This window comes from Rhinatrema bivittatum, chromosome 5, assembly GCF_901001135.1.
Source record: "Rhinatrema bivittatum chromosome 5, aRhiBiv1.1, whole genome shotgun sequence".
Taxonomy (NCBI): Eukaryota; Metazoa; Chordata; class Amphibia; order Gymnophiona; family Rhinatrematidae; genus Rhinatrema; species Rhinatrema bivittatum.
This window is the reverse complement of record NC_042619.1, coordinates 346,632,650-346,650,572: the sequence shown is the minus strand read 5'-3', so window position 1 is coordinate 346,650,572 and position 17,923 is coordinate 346,632,650. Positions and strand designations below refer to the sequence as shown.

At 41.4% G+C, this 17,923-nt stretch overlaps 1 protein-coding gene across 1 annotated transcript in view; it reads left to right on the top strand.

The window, feature by feature from the left end:
• The window catches only part of NALCN (sodium leak channel, non-selective), a 549,662-nt gene that overhangs the window by 116,024 nt on the left and 415,715 nt on the right, over positions 1-17,923 (top strand). Inside the window, exons 11-12 of the mRNA XM_029603307.1 lie at positions 4,660-4,791; positions 13,533-13,700. Of these exons, the coding sequence (XP_029459167.1) occupies positions 4,660-4,791; positions 13,533-13,700 (300 nt within the window). The remainder of the gene's footprint in view (positions 1-4,659; positions 4,792-13,532; positions 13,701-17,923) is intronic.

The following is a 17,923-nucleotide window of genomic DNA, read 5'->3' as shown; positions in this document are numbered from 1 at the left end:
GCAGGACATGGGCGGGCTGGGACTGCACCATGAAGTCAGTGCATAAGTAGTTACGCGAGCAAGGGCGCGCCAAGGTCCCCTTTTGTGTAACTTTACTTCTGCTATGGTTGGTGTGTAAGTAGTGTAACAAAAAACACAAGGCTAGTCAGCAAGGTTTTAAGGGGCTGATAGGGTAAAAGGGAGGCAAGTTAGCTGGGGGTTTAGGAAGCCCTTTCCTTTACTGGGGCAAACTGGGAGCGAACTGGGAAAGTGGCCTATTGCATCCCGAGTGTACCTAATAAAATCCCTACCACACACACACTTACACTCTCGAGATGGCATTCGTGTGTTCATGTGAATATAAAATGGTGCATGCGTGTACGTGCAAATAGCTGATTTTATAACACGCGTGCATATATGCGCATATACGGGTGCATGTTATAAAATCGGTGCACCCACGTGCATGTACCAGCAAAAGCGCACATGTGCGCACACGCACGGGTCTTTAAATTTACTTTCTAGGATGCAGGAGTGTTTTTTTTTTTCTTTAATGCGTTTTTACATATTTGGACAACAAAACAGCATTTTCAATAAAGGGTCAAAGAAACAATTATACATATGTGTATAACATCCTTACATTATATAAGCAAATATATGACCCGATAAAAGAAATAGGGAGATCCAAGATTACAACAGGAGCTCAAATAAGAAGAAATATAAGGAAAATGGGATTGAAAGTCAATATGTATTTATAATTTACCATGACAGGTTAGGTAGCACTCTAATTTATCGTATGGGAATGAGAATCTAAGAGAGAACATAATTGAGGTGGGTCAAAAAACACATTTCTTATATTATTCAGTTTCACTACACATTTACTTGGGTAACGAATACTAATCGAAGCGCAAGGATCTCTCGCCTCTTAGCACATCGCAAGAAATGTCTTCCTTTGTTGTTCAGTAATTCTGGTTATATCAGGATATACCCATACCTTCTGACCAAGATATAACTTCTCTCTATTTCGCAAGAAAAGTCTCAATATTAAGTCTCTATCCAATGGAAACACAAAGCTGACAAACAAAGTTCTTCGAAAGTCTATTTGTTCCTCCGAAGGTTGTTCAATTAAATCTGTAAGATTACCAGTTCACAATGGCTGTGTTGCTGCTGTATTCTGTGGGTCATTCCCATCTATCTTGTTAGCGTTCAGAAAATATAACTTTGCAAAAGGTGGTATTGCTTCTTGGGGTATGAATAAAATTTCCATTAAGTATTTTTTGAATTGCTCTTGTGGTAATACTAAATTGTGTGGAAAATTCAATACTCTCAGATTTCTATACCTCATCTCATTTTCAATACTTTCCATTTTCCTTGAATTGGCCAGTTCTCCTTGAACCAATCCAGATTGAATCTTTTGCAATTGGGAAACTTGAGATTCCAAGTCATTTAGTTTTAGTATGAGGCGTTAATAATGGATCCATTTGCCGAACATGCTGTTGAGTTTGTCATAATTGTAGATAATGTAACAATTGATGACGCTAAAGAAATGAATGCCTTCCAAACATTTTCCAAGGTAATCACATGTGAATTGACCGTACTCAAAGTGGAAATATTGGTGTTTACCGCACCTTCCTGACGGCGTTCCTGCCCCAACACTGGGGCTGCGAACAGGCCTACTTGCCCCTCCGGTGTAGAGGTTATTGGGGTTGGGTTCAGATTTTCCCCTCCAGCTACTCCCAACCATAGCTGCAGCATATGTGGTAGGATCCCAGTTCCTCCGATAGCCCGTGTGCTTGTGGCCGCGTCTCCAGATTTCACCTCGATGGGCCTGAGTTCTTCTGATGCCTTCCGTCGAATGTTCATACCCGAATCCAGGGACTGCTCGCAGCGTGGGGGGTGAATATGTCGTAGGAGCCCCAGGACTCAAAGATGTCTGTAAGTCCAGTAGCGCCGGTAGTTGCTCCTCACCGGGAGTTATAGAGGATAGCCCACCCGGGGTTGATATGTTTGCCGGGGAGAAGAAACCCTCATTTGTAGCTTGAGAAAGGGCAGACACTGGGGCAGTTGAGGTATCCACTCGAATCTTACCCTTTCTCTTGGTATGAGGCATTACGGCAGCAAGAAATTTTAACAAAGAGCAGAGCGTCTTACTCCCTATCCTCCCTTCAAGTGGCCATCTTGGATCTCCAGGAGTGGTTTAGATAACAAAGGATAGTAGATATGGTACAATCAATAACATCTAACACCATTTGGCACCTATTCAATAAAGTTTAACATGCAGTCTAAGGACCTTATAAACATGCTAAAAACAGTGTGATATGTAAAAAGTCCCTAATATGCACATTAGGATGGTACCTCAATGCTGAGGAGATGGGTCACTGATGTTACCGATAGCGTGCTCGTAGGAGTGGCGGTTTTTTCATGCAACATGAGGTGAGTTACGTTCATTGCGGATGGGGGGGGAGGAAGATTGCGCTTGTTAGGTGGCCAGGAGGATGTCACCTATGCTAACTGGCCCTTTCATTTTCAGATGGTTAGTACAAGGGATCATACTCTCTTTTATGTAAACATCCACATTGGTTTCAAGGCCTGAGGAGTAAGTATTAGTGTGCCTTCAGTAAAATGTATTGCACAGCATAATAAGGGGCCGCTTTAGTAAAATGCACTAATGCTTTTGAAAATATTAATATATGTTAAAGGCAATTTTAGGCATGTAAAAGTCTTCCACATTGCTGAAGTCCTAGTTTGGGCCATGACTCTTAACCTGCAGTACCCAAGTTTGCATACCTATCCAGCCCATCCCCATCACTCTGCATGCAAAACTTTACTAATCAAATATTACATGTGGGCAAGTGCCACAGAAATTTCTATGATTGCTTTAAACTTAGCAATTTTTTTCTTGCAGCAGTTTGCACGTCTTGTTGTCAAAGTTAAACTCAATGCTCAGGAAAATTGTATTTTTTTTGTGGCCTTCTCATGATTGAGCAGTATACCAACCCTTGCTGTTGTCTCCTGAAATGTTTGCAGCAGTTGTTCACAATAGCTAGTGTTCTTAGGAATAACAAAAAGGACATTGTCGAAGTAATGGACAATATTGCTGGAACCTGAGATCTTTCACATGAAGGCTGGGGGGGGGGGGGGGATATGATAGAGGTCTTTAAGATCATGAGAGGTCTTGAACGAGTAGATGTGACTCGGTTATTTACACTTTCAAATAATGGAAGGACTAGGGGGCATTCCATGAAGTTAGCAAGTAGCATTTTCCTAAGCATGTCTCTCTAGCACATTGTGTTTTGTGAACTGTATATTTAAAAATATTATCAAGGCAAGGGTTTAGGAAAATACTTATGCATTGCAATTAGGTGTTAAGGTTATTTTTAAAATTTAAGATTATTTGGGGGGAAAAAAGCTCCCCTAGATGCCTTTAATTTAAAAACAGGCTTAACTGATATTTAAGACACTGTGCAACTGACTTTACATCGTTTATCTAACAACCTCTTAAGTATACCTTGAACCTTAAAATCCAGTTGTTATTGACCCAACTGCACAACTCATCCAAGCTATATACCTTCTTTGCTACCTTACGCCTTAGTAGAACATGTTGTATGTAATAACTAACACAAAATCACGAAACTGAAACTCTGAAAAGGGTCTAGCCATGAGCCTGAGTCTTAATTCCTAGCTCACGTTTTGAAGCCATAGCTTTGTGTCATGCTTAGCCTAAGATGCTTGTAGATTTTCTTCAATATTCTCCCTGAAAGTGCTTACTGTAGATTAGCCAAGATTTCACACGCATGCTTTGCATGTCTTGAGTACAGTATCCGCAAGCAGAAACAGAGCAGGAACTGCACTTATTACATCAAATAAAGGGAAGTGCGAAAAAAAATCAGTCCCAACTTTTTACTCAAGGCTGCTTGATGCCAATTTCCAAAATGGCGTCGACCATTGCGCAGGAGTCGCTCCGGGATTTTTTTATTTTTTTTTAGGTGAGAGGGGTTAGACTACCAGGGATTAGGTTCTTCTATGTAAGGGGGAGTTGTGGGACCACCAGACTACAAGGGATTAGATTGTAATTGGGGGGTGTCTGGGGTGGGGGTCAAAGCGCTGCTATTGGAGGAGATATGTCAGGACTGACAATGAGGGATTGGTTGGGGAAGGGTAGGTGTCATCTTTGTAAAGGGGAGGGGTTTGGGGAAGGGGCAGGGCATCACCATGTGGTTTTAAGATTTTAACTTTTGGGCCATCTCGACAGCTGGTGGGGGTGGGCGGGCATGGGACTTCTCAGAACCCAGGGGGGTAATTTTTTCACATTACGAGGGCGAGAGTGTTCCAGACCTCAGGACCCTTTAAACACCAGCGTGGAAGCATCAAGACATGCATTAGCATCCTGATGGTCTCATGGAAAAATAGCTTCAGTTCCTGAGTAGTAGTTAAAATAATGCGGATCCCGTTATTTTTGAAGGTTGGTGGCAGTTCTAGTAGAATGGAATAGTTATGTGGTCAGCAACTGCTTTTTTTTTTTTTTTTTGCTCTGTCATTCAAAATTAATTTTAAACCTTAAACTACACACAGAATTAATTCAAGCTCTCACATTGCCATTGCTAGAGGAGAATTTATATTTTACTTTTTAGTAAAATTATACTTCATTTTAAATGTTCACTGATGTTTTTTTTTTCCTTGCAGAAAATGATGAGGTCATCCATTTTTCACATGTTTATACTAAGCATGGTAGCAGTAGATGTCATTGTTGCTGCTAGTAACTACTACAAAGGAGAGACTTTCAAGAGACAGTATGATGAGTTTTACCTTGCTGAGGTGAGTTATGCGCAAAAGATTATCCTTAATTTTCATAAATATAGGTAAGGGAAATTTTCAAACGGTCTTCTATGTGTAAAATGGTTCTTTATCTACGGAAATGACCCTTTAGAAAATAGTGTGACCTGTGTGTGTAAAATTATATGCATACACACTGTATACATTAGGGATGTGCAGCAGGGACAGATTCGTCCGATTCAGTATTCATATTCATCGGGACCCAAATCCATTTCATCCGTCCATTAGTTACATATGGTATTTGTTTCCCATTAAAGTTGGAAAAAACCTCATCCCAACCCTTTAAATTTGATTAACTATAACCCCCCCAAGACTTGCCAACAGTCCCTGGTGGTCCAGCGGGGGTTCTGGAGCAATCTCCTGCACTTGGGCCGTCGGCTGCTGGTATTCAAAATGGCACTGATAGCCTTTGCCCTTACTATGTCGCAGGGGCTACCGGTGCCATTGGTTGGCCCCTGTCACATGGTAGGAGCAATGGACAGCCGGCGCCATCTTGTGCTCCTACCATGTGACAGGACCGACCAATGGCACCGGTAGCCCCTGCGACATAGTAAGGGCAAAGGCTATCGGTGCCATTTTGAATACCGGCAGCCGACGGCCCAAGTGCAGGAGATTGCTCCAGAACCCCCGCTGGACACCAGGGACTGTTGGCAAGTCTTGGGGGGGGTCAGGAGGGTAGGGGTTTTATTCGTTAATGATACGTTGCATTCGTGGGGGTTTGCCATACGTTTCATAACCCCATGAATGCAACGAATAGGGACCTATACATTGCGGATTGCGCATTCGTTCAAAACGAATGCACATCCCTAGTATACATGTACTATAATGCTACTAGGGGAGATGCATTCCAGAAGGTAATGTCTGGGAAGGGTTTGGTCTTAGGCACACATGACTTTAGATTTAAAAAAAGTATGGGCCTAATATTCAAAGCATGTTCAGCGCTAGTTAGCCAGATAAGTGATACTTATGCGGCTAAGTAATGGCTGCTGAATATGTGTCCACATTCAGCGGCCGCTGCTTAGTCATATAAATCCTTTATATGACTAAAAGTTTAGCCATATAAGTTGTGGGCAGGCAGTGGGTGGATTGTGGCGGAGTGAGTTAGCCATACAATTTATGCTGCTAACTGCCAATATTTGTACTTAGTTGCATAAGTTGTACGGCTAATTTAGATGTGCCATAGAGCAGGTCTAAACTTAGCTAGTTAGACTTATATGGCTAAGCGCTCAATTATGTGCCATGCTGCTGAATATAGTCGTAACTTAGCCGGATAAGTTCTAACTAGTTGACAGGGTCATTCATCAAATTGCATTAGGGCATTACCATGGGTGTTAGGGCCCTAACATCCACTATAACGCCATAATGCTCGCGATAATGCCTCGCGAGATGCGTATGTAAATTTTAAAAATTTAGTCAAAAGGGAGGAGTTTGGGCGGACTTTATGAAAATAAGGGGTGTTTAACACATGCGATACTGTAACGCATGTTGTTGTACATTTTAATGATGGAAATAACTGCTTTTATTCCTGGTGTTATGCTGTGTGCTATGGCTGGAAAGGGATTTGCACTAAAAATCACAAAGCTTGTTTTGGGCAGGAGAGGAATAGAGAGCCTCTGGGAAGGCACACATATTAGTCAACTTTTTATACCACCATAGGAGGGTCAACTAGTAAGTCGAGGTGAGGTTTTGGTGGTGGTCCAGGGTTTGGGGAGTAGTTTTCATGTACGAACAGCACGGTACACATCAGTGAAGATTTTGTGTGATTTGGAGTGAGGGAAGGTACACAAAGATGGGATTTGCACAATGTACTCTTGACCTATCTTGAAAGCAGCATGGCATCAAACTAGGTTGAGAGTGCAATGTAAAAATTGTACTAGTTGACCCTCCTACATTGGTATAAATAGTTTTATATGAGAGCATTATAAAGAGTGTCCATCTCTCTCTCTCTCTCTCTCTCTCTTTCTCTCTCTCTCTCTCTTCTTGTGTGATGTCAAAATATCACAGGTGTGATAAATTTAATTCACATTAGTGTCTCAAAAATTTCCCTAACCACACCCCTTTTTTATTGCAGGCACTATTCATGCAACATTCATAGCAAAATGATGAATCTAGGTCTAAGTTACTTAATCAGCTGAATATTGACCTCTATATTGCCGGAACCTCTATATTGGTTCTTGCCAGAGATCTTCCCCCAGATCTCCGGCAAGAACCACGCCCTCTAACTTAAAAAAAAACCCCTCAAAACCTGGCTATTCAACAAGGGGCGGATTTTCAGAGCCCTGCTCGCGTAAATCCGCCCAAAACCGGGCGGATTTACGCGAGCAGGGCCCTGCGCGCCGGGAAGCCTATTTTACATAGGCCTCCCGGCGCGCGCAGAGCCCCGGGACTCGCGTAAGTCCCGGGGTTCTCGGAGGGGGACGTGTCGGGGGCGTGTCGGGGGGCGGGCCCGGTCGTCGCGGCGTTTCGGGGGCGTGTTGGCAGCATTTTGGGGGCGGGTACGGGGGCGTGGCTACGGCCCGGGGCGTGGCCGCGCCCTCCGTACCCTCCCCCAGGTCGCGGCCCGGCACGCAGGAGTCCCGCTCGCGCGCGGGGATTTACGCCTCCCTCCGGGAGGCGTAAATCCCCCGACAAAGGTAGGATGGGGGTTTAGACAGGGCCGGGCGGGTGGGTTAGGTAGGGGAAGGGAGGGGAAGGTGAGGGGAGGGCAAAGGAAAGTTCCCTTCTAGGCCGCTCCGATTTCGGAGCGGCCTAGGAGGGAACGGGGGTAGGCTGCGCGGCTCGGCGCGCGCAGGCTATACGAAATCGATAGCCTTGCGCGCGCCGATCCAGGATTTTAGCCGATACGCGCGACTACGCGCGTATCTACTAAAATCCAGCGTACTTTTGTTTGCGCCTGGAGCGCAAACAAAAGTAGGCTGTTCGCGCTCGTCTGAAAATCTACCCCCAAGCGTTTCCATAACCGGATGAACCTTTCTTTAACTCAGGAATGATCTACCCCGGCTCTCTAAACGAATCTGTTTACACACTTAAGGAAGTACGATCTCCCTCACTATAGGTCAAACATTCTCCTCTCCTGTCTGGATTGTACTTTCTATCTGGTCTAGACTGGCCTGGACTTAATATCTTACTATCTTAGATAGGCTTTTATTGTATATTTATTCGCATTTTTTGTATTGTGTTGGAGTTTGTTTATTTGACATTCCGCTTCGCTCCCCACGTGCCTCACATTGTAACAGTTTCTAATATTTAACTTACTTCTATCCCCGGGTTCCCAGTTCTATATAACCCCTGTTCTATGTAATGCTTTTTGCAGTATTCTGTTTCACTGTAAACCGATATGATATGTAATTTTCCACATGAATGTCGGTATATAAAAGTTCAAAATAAATAAATATATGCATATATTTTATTGGCAAAACTATGTGCACCAAAAAGCAGGTGAAACTCTGTGTGTATGTTTGCTGGGATAATTTTCAAAGTGGGTTTATGTGTATATGTCCTCTGAAATTTGGTACAACATGTGCATATTTGCTGGCTAACTTTAATGCAATATTACAAAATTATACTTAAGAAAGGGAAAAATCAATGATTTTATCTCATCTGCTGGGTCAGACCAAGGGTCCATCAAGCCCAGCATCCTGTTTCCAACAGAGGCCAAACCAGGCCACAAGAACCTGGCAGTTATCCAAACATTAAGAAGATCCCATGCTACTGATGCAATTAATAGCAGTGGCTATTCCCTAAGTAAACTTGATTAATAGCCGTTAATGGACTTCTCCTCCAAGAACTTATCCAAACCTTTTTTGAACCCAGCTACACTCACTGCACTAACCACATCCTCTGGCAACAAATTCCAGAGCTTTATTGTGCGTTGAGTGAAAAAGAATTTTCTCCGATTAGACTTAAATGTGCTACTTGCTAACTTCATGGAATGCCCCCTAGTCCTTCTATTATTCGAAAGTGTAAATAACCGAGTCACATCTACTCGTTCAAGACCTCTCATGATCTTAAAGACCTCTATCATATCCCCCCTCAGCCGTCTCTTCTCCAAGCTGAACAGCCCTAACCTCTTCAGCCTTTCCTCATAGGGGAGCTGTTCCATCCCCTTTATCATTTTGCTTGCCCTTCTCTGTACCTTCTCCATCGCAACTATATCTTTTTTGAGATGCGGTAACCAAAATTGTATACAGTATTCAAGGTATGGTCTCACTATGGAGCAATATACAGGCATTATAACATTTTCCGTTTATTAACCATTCCATTCCTAATAATTCCTAATATTCTGTTTGCTTTTTTGACTGCTGCAGCACACTATGATGCCTAGATCTTTTTCCTGGGTGGTAGCTTCTAATATGGAACCTAACATCGTGTAACTACAGCAAGGGTTATTTTTCCCTATATGCAACACCTTGTACTTGTCCACATTAAATTTCATCTGCCATTTGAATGCCCAATCTTCCAGTCTTGCAAGGTCCTCCTGTAATGTATCACAGTCTGCTTGTGATTTAACTACTCTGAATAATTTTGTATCATCCGCAAATTTGATAACGTCACTCGTCGTTTTCCTTTCCAGATCATTTATATATATATTGAAAAGCACCGGTCCAGTACAGATCCCTGAGAGACTCCACTGTTTACCCGTTTCCACTGAGAAAATTGACCATTTAGTCCTACTCTCTGTTTCCTGTCTTTTAACCAGTTTGTAATCCACGAAAGGACATCGCCTCCTATCCCATGACTTTTTAGTTTTCGTAGAAGCCTCTCATGAGGGACTTTGTCAGACACCTTCTGAAAATCCAAATACACTACATCTATCAGTTCACCTTTATCCACATGTTTATTAACCCCTTCAAAATAATGAAGCAGATTTGTTAGGCAAGGCTTCCCTTGGGTAAATCCATGTTGACTGTGTCCCATTAATTCATGTCTTTCTATATGCTCTACGATTTTGATCTTCAGAATAGTTTCCACTATTTTTCACGGCACTAGGCTCAATGGTCTATAGTTACCCGGATCGCCACTGGAGCCTTTTTTAAATATTGGGGTTACATTGGCCACCCTTCAGTCTTCAGGTACAATTGACGATTTTAATGATAGTTTACAAATTTTAACTAACAGGTCAGACATTTCATTTTGAGTTCCTATAGTACCCTAGGATGCATACCATCCGGTCCAGGTGATTTGCTACTCTTTAGTTTGTCAATCTGGCCTACTACATCTTCCAGGTTCACAGTGATTTCATTCAGTTCATCTGACTCATCACCCCTGAAAACCATCTCTGGAACTGGTATCTCCCCAACATCCTCATTAGTAAACATGGAAGCAAAGAATTCATTTAGTCTTTCTGCAATGGCCTCATCTTCCCTAAGAGCCCCTTTAACCCCTCGGTCATCTAATGGTCCAACCGACTCCCTCACAGGTTTCTTGCTTTGGATATATTTTAAAAAGTTTTTATTATGAGTTTTTGCCTCTATGGCCAACTTCATTTCAAATTCTCTCTTTGCCTGTCTTATCAATATTTTACACTTAACTTGACAATGCTTATGTTTTATCCTATTTTCTTCAGATGGATCCTTCTTCCGATTTTTGAAGGATGATTTTTTTGGCTAAAATAGCCTCTTTCACCTCACCTTTTAACCATGATGGTAATCGTTTTGCCTTCTTTCCACCTTTCTTAATGAGTGGAATACATATCGGCTGTGCCTCTAGGATTGTATTTTTAAACAATGTCCAAGCCTGTTGAACACTTTTAACCTTTGCAGCTGCACCTTTCATTTTTTTCTATTTTCCTCATTTTATCAAAGTTTCCCTTTCAAAAGTTTAGTGTTAGAGCTGCAGATTTACTTATTGTCCCCCTTCCAGTTATTAGTATAAATTTGATCGTGTTATGTTCACTGTTGCCAAGTGGCCCCACTACCGTTACCTCTCTCACCAAATCCTGCGTTCCACTAAGAATTAAATCTAAAATTTCTCCCTCTCTCGTTGGTTCCTGAACCAATTGCTCCATGAAGCAATCATTTATTAATTCCAGGAACTTTATATCTCTAGCAAGTCCTGATGTTACATTTATCCAGTCAATATTGGGGTAATTGAAATCTCCCATTATTATTGCACTGCCAAATTGGTTTGCTTCCCTGATTTCTATTAGCATTTCATCATCTGTCTGACCATTTTGTCCAGGTGGATGGTAGTATACCCCTATCACTATACTCTTACCCAACACACATGGGATTTCTACCCATATAGATTCTACTGAGCATTTAGTCTCTTGTATGATCTTTATCCTTTTGGATTACCCTCCCAGACATAAAGTGTCACACCCCCGCCAAGTTGATCCTCCCTATCATTGCGATATAATTTGTACCCTGATATAGCACTGTTCCATTGGTTATCCTCCTTCCACCAAGTTTCTGTGATGCCAATTATGTCAATCTCATCCTTTGCTGCTATACACTGTAACTCTCCCATCTTACTTTAGACTTCTGGCATTGGCATACAGACATTTCAAAGTGTCATATCATCTTTTATTACCTATTACTAAGAATTCTTTATTGGAATCAGTTTATGAAAATAGTACCTCCTTTACCTCTGTGCTGCTGGTTTTTGTGTTTCACGTCTGCTGCCCCTTTCATTGCCCCTGCCCTGAACACCTGCCTCTGATGACTCTCTTGCTTTTTGTCTCTGCTCCAAAGCAAGAGGGGGAAAGATAGATGGTTGTGGCACATGCTCTCCCTATTTCAATTTCTTATGGCATAAGCCAGCTTCCATTCCTGGCTTTTTGTAATAAATAAATAAATAAATATATACATACATATATAATGGCAAAAAAGAACCAAACGGTTCATCCAATTTGCCCAGCAAGCTTATGGTAGTATCTACCATGCAATACAGGTCACCCCTATACTTAGTTTTCCAAACCGTCAAAGTCAGGGCCCTTGTTGGTTGCTATCTGAGTCCAATTCCCCATTACCTCTAGCCATTGAAGCTGAGAGTAATGTTGGAGTTGCATCCAAAGTATCAGGGTAGTAACAGCCATATCAGAAAGTTACCCCCATGCTTATTTGTTTTCCCAAACAAGGTCGGGCCCTGAAGTAACTTGAAGAAAAAAAGTTAACAAAAAAAAAAGGGAATTTAGAGGGTGGGGAGGAGAGGAGAAGGAAGGTCAGGGTAGGGGGTAGGAAATTTCCCTCCCAGTCCGCTCCTAAATTGGAGCGGACTGGGAGGGAACTGGGGCAGCCCCGATCTCGTTGCCTCGTGAATTTGCAAAATTGTACCCCCCCCTCTTGTATTTTATAACATGTGCACGCCGGTGCGCGCATGTTATAAAATCGGTGTGTCCATGTGCGCGCGCGCGCACCTTTTAAAATCTACCCCTTAGGGAAGAGTAACTCAGATTATAGCTACAAGGTTGCACGTTAGGAGTCATCATTCAGGAAAAGGATCAAGGCCTCATTGTTGATAATACGTTGAAATCATCTGCTCAGTGTGCAGCAGCTTCCAAGAAAGCAAATAGAATGGTAGGGATTATTAGGAAAGGAATGGAGAATAAAACAGAGATTATAATAATACCTCTGTATCACTCCATGCTACAACCTCATCTTATGCTCAGTTCTGGTCACCACATCTCAAAGAGATTTAGCAGAATTAGAAAAGGTACAGAGAAGAGAAATGAAAATGATAAAGGGGTTGGAACAATTCTCCTATAAGAAAAGGCTAAAAAGGTTAGGACTCTTCAGCCGGGAGAAGAGAAAGCTGAAGGGAGATGTGATAGAGGTCTATAAAATAATGAGTGGTGTGGAATGAGTAAATGTTAATTGGTTGTTTACTCTTTCAAAGAGTACAAAGACCAGGGGACACAATGAAGTTACTAGGTGAGACATTTAAAATTAATAAGAAAAAATATTTGTTTTACTCAATGCATAATTAAGCTCTGGAATTCATTAGCAGAGGATGTGGTGAAAGATATTAGTGTAGCTGCTTTTTAAAATGTTTTGGACAAGTTCCTGGAGGAAATGTCCATAAACCATTAGGTGGAGCTGCAGAAATACACTTCTTATCCCTGGGAATAAGTAGCATGGAATCTCTCTACCCCTTGGGATCCTGCCAGGTACTTGTGACCTGGATTGGCCACTGTGGAAACAGGACACTGGGCTTGATGGACCTTTGGTTTGACCCAGTATAATAAAAATATATACTTACTGATTGTACTTAACATTTGAGTTATCCATCTAATTGACTTTGGAATATGGACCTATATATATATATATATATATATATATATATATATATATATATATATATATATATATATATATATATATATATATATATGCTGTTTTCCTGCACTAACATTAACATGCCCACAGGAATGTTTTCTTCTTGACCCGGCTAAAACTCAAGCACTATGGAAGCCCATGAACACTTTTATCTGACAGAGGTGGGCAATTTTCAGTCGAGCAGTTTTACCAATATAAATGGCTTTGACAATTGTCCTCATAATATGTGAATGGCAATTACACTGAATGCCCTACATCCTGAAATATTTTTAGTTAAATTTGTAAGATTTTAGCCCAGTAGAAACGTTGTGTTGTAGACCTGCAGCTACTGACTTATTATAAAATGCCTTTAGAGTGAAGTTCAGCCTTTTCCACTGTATTAAGGTTTTAAAATGTATAAAATATTAGTAACTGAAGTGCATTTATATATTTATGTATATTTTCCAGGTTGCTTTTACAGTTCTTTTTGATTTGGAAGCTCTTCTGAAGATCTGGTGTTTAGGATTTACTGGTTACATCAGTTCATCTCTTCACAAATTTGAATTACTGCTTGTAGTTGGAACTACTCTTCATATTTATCCAGACCTCTATCATTCTCAGTTTACATATTTTCAGGTACTATGCATGATTTTAAAAGAATACAAGTATATTATTATATCTTTCATGTTCAATAAATGGTATGCACATCCATGTTTTGCACCATACTTTTAAATAAGGTTGAAAGGGTGTATGTTCAGAGATAGTGTGCAAGTAAAGGTGTTTTCTTACATATTTACTGGGTTAAAAAGTTTAAGCATCTCTTTCTTGGCCTATCCATAAAGTATGGCAATATAAACACTGCCCAATGTATAAATAAGTTGATGATTTCTCTATATTGTCATGGATTTGCATTATAAATATTTAAGACAAGAGTTGACTAACATATCTATGTGTCTCATTGGTTTTGGATTTTGATAATGAGTTTTCTATTGCTAGACCGCAGAATTACATTTTTAAAGGTTTATTTAAATTGTCCAAAGGCTGTTTAAAACAGGGGTTACATTTTCTGCAGAAATAAAGCGAATGAGGCTTTCAGTGAAAACTGCTATTGCAATAGGAATTATAAGTACTATGTTGTACTTGGCTAGCTAACAAAATATTTCCTTATAACATTTTACAGAGAAATAGTTTTTGAACTGAATGGGAAGTATTCATGGACTGAAAAAATTGAAAATATATTTTATAAAATAAGTTTGACTGAATAGGGTACCAGCAAGGTAGCGTAAGTGACCTAATACAAGTAGCCTAAATAAAGTGAAGATCTCATGTTCAAACATCTAAAATGATTAATGGAAATCAATTATCCCCTGTATTTGGCTACTGTTAGTGATATCTTAGACCCTTACTTAAAAATTGTGGAAAACATATACCGTATATTGTATTCAACGTTTTGTATTAAGAATAGACAAGCAGGGAAGCAGATGAAACTTGCTGCCTATGTACATTTAAATTAAAACTGAATACTAGAAACTGTATGACACCTTGTATGAGTGCTGCTACAACCTGTTTCATTGAAATGTCCTATATTTTTAGCAAGTTTAGTCCTAGAAATATTAAATTGCTACACTCACCGGTCACTGATTTGTATCTTACCATTCTAATATGTTTTACCCCGACTTGGGTGAATTTCTTATTCAGAAATGAAGACAATTATTTATATATATTATATATATATATATATATATATAATATATATATATATATATATATATATAATATATATATATATATATATATATATATATTATATATATATATATATATATATATATAATATATATATATATATATATATATATATATACAAAATAATAGTAAGAATTAGAAAAATTTCCAATAAGTTGTGTCTGCAGAATAATAAATCTGTGGAGGGAATGACTGAGAATTTGATAGTGATAATATTGTTTTGTATTCATAATTTGTGATATGTTTATATGAGGATGTATATATTTGACTCATTGTAACGTGTTATATGTTGGCAGTTGCAAGGGTTAAAAGTTTGCATGAGTCGGAGACATTGCTTAAAAATACAAAATACTATTTTGGAAGCCTAGATAAGGGATATATTTTATGTTAAAAAAGGGTCAAAGTAAGACCAAATGACTGCCAGTGTAGTTTAATGGTGAATTAAAGGAGGCAGTTAAAACTAAAAGGGCATTGTTCAATAAATGGAAAGCAGACCCAAATGAAGAAAATAGGCAAAAGCATAAGCACTGGCAAGTTAGCTGTAAAACAGTAGTTAGACAGACCAAGAGAGACTTCTAGAAAAAGCATTCCAGTGAGGGAAAAACAAATATTAAAAATAAGTATATTCAAAGCAAAAACTCTGTGAGGGAGTCAGATGGTTGAGAGGCAAAATAGGTTATCAGGGAGGACAAGGAAATTGCAGAAAAACTGAACAAATTCTTTGCCTCGGTCTTTATGGAGGAGGATGTTGGGAACACACCTACACCTGAAACATTCTTTAATAGAGATCCTGAGCAACTAAAACAAATATCTCTAAAAATGGAGGATATAACAGATCAGAATTTCCAATTACAGAGTAAGAAATCACTGGGACTGGATGGAATCCATCTCAGAATTCTAACAGAGCTAAAACATGCAATCGCTAAACTGTTTCTAGTAATCTGTAACCGTCATTTAGACCAGCCATGATTCCTGAAGACTGGAAGGTAGTCAGTGTGATACTCAAGTCCTGGCTGTTTCAACAAGCCTTCCCCTAACTCAGGCCCGTCTCAGCTATTCCATAGTTCATATACTAGTGCCACCTAATCAGTAGGGATGTGAATCGTTTTTGAACGATTAAAATTATCGTCAGATAATTTTAAAATCGTCCTAAATCGTTAGAGTGCACGATACAATACAAATGCCCCCGATTTATCGTCAGGGGCATTTGTATTGTATCGTTAAATAGGGCACGGGAATTATTTGGGGGAGGGCGGGAAAACCGGCACACCAAAACAACCCCTAAACCCACCCCGACCCTTTAAAACCAATTCCTTACCCTCCCCCACCCTCCCGAACCCCCCCCCAAATGTTAAATTACCTGGTGGTCCAGTGGGGGGGTCCCGGCGTGATCTCCCGCTCTCGGGCCATCGGCGCCATTTTGGCTGCCACTAATTAAAATGGCGCCGATGGCCCGATAAAATAAAAAACCCACCCGACCCTTTAAATCGACCCCCCCCTTAGCCTCCCCCACCCTCCTGACCCTTTTTTTTTAGGGAGGCCCGTGCCGCTAAAAAAAACCAACCCACCCAACCCTTTAAATCGACCCCACCCAACCCCCCCAAACCTTTTAAAATTTACCTGGTGGTCCAGGGGGGCCTCAGGGGGCCTCAGGGAGAGATCCAGGGGGGCCTCGGGGAGAGGAGAGATCCAGGGGGGGCCTCGGGGACAGATTTCCCGTTCCCAGGCATCACCTGTTCTAAAAATAAAATGGCGCCGATGCCCCTTTGCCCTTACCATGTGACAGGGTATCCGTGCCATTGGCTGGTCCCTGTCACATGGTAGGAGCACTGGATGGCCGGCGCCATCTTTTCTCATTAGCTTCACCATCTTCAGATATTGGGGAGGAGTAAATATATGCAAGCAAAAGACGTATGCGTGCCACTTTGGCAGGTTTCAAAATAGCAACTTATTTGTAGAAATGTTGGCCTTGCCCCAGAATACCCTGATACATCCCATATTTACTTGCAGACCACGATTTACGTGTGTAATTTGCAGTTTTGAAAATAGCATTTATTTGCTTACGTGCTATTTTATGCATGCAAGTGCTAATTTTTATGCGAACAGAGCCGGATTTTAAATCACTTATGTGCGTAAAACCCAAGCTTTAATCGCGCCGGCCAATTTTCAAAGATCCCGGCGACGAGCGTAAACCCCCAGGACGCATTTAAGTCCTGGGGTTAGCAAATGGGGCAGTCCAGGGCGGTGGGGAGGTCCGGGGGGAGGGGGGGCAGGGTGAGGCTAGAGGAGCCCAGTAGGCTGCCGGCGCACGCAATTTGCCCCTTGCTCAGAAGCAGGAGCAAAAGGTAGGATAAAAAATTGGGGGGATTTAGGATAGGGATGGGGGAGGGAGGTTGGGCTAGGGGGTTTGGAAGTTCCCTCCCAGTTCGCTCCTTAATTGGAGCGGACTGGGAGGGAACTGGCGAAGGCCCCGATGCATCGCTGCGCGAATTTGCAAAATTATTCCTCCCCTTGCGTGCACCGACCTGGCATTTTATAACATGCGCGCGCCAGTGCATGCATGTTATAAAGTCGCACATCCATGTGTGCGCGCCGGGCAGCGCGTGCACATGGGACGTGCACACACGATGTTTTAAAATCTACCACACAGTGTTTGAAAATTCACCTGATACATTTTAGTACGCACAATATTTTGCACATACTTGGGATCTCTAATATGTGCACATTTTTTCACGTGTGCACATTTCTGGTTACACATGGGCGCACTCATTACAAAATGCCAGTCCTCCCTCCTCCCTCTCATGAAAGCCCAAATTTTCAGCCTGTGCTGTGGCCATGTTCGCCTCCTTAATTGTGAGGAATGAGAACCTGCTCTTCCCCATCTGAGGTGTCAGGGAGAGATCGCCAGGCCTGGCAGGGCCTGCACCTAGAATTCATTTGTGGAACCTCCTATACCTGGGAGGTAAGTATCTAGAGGGGAATTAGGGGGTGCAGAATCAAATAAAGAGAGGGAAACCTCGTTGCATGTGGAAAACCTCCTGAACTAGGTGGAGGCTTTTGCACTCAGCAGTGCTTCTTCACTCATGGACACACTGGGATAGTATACACTGCCC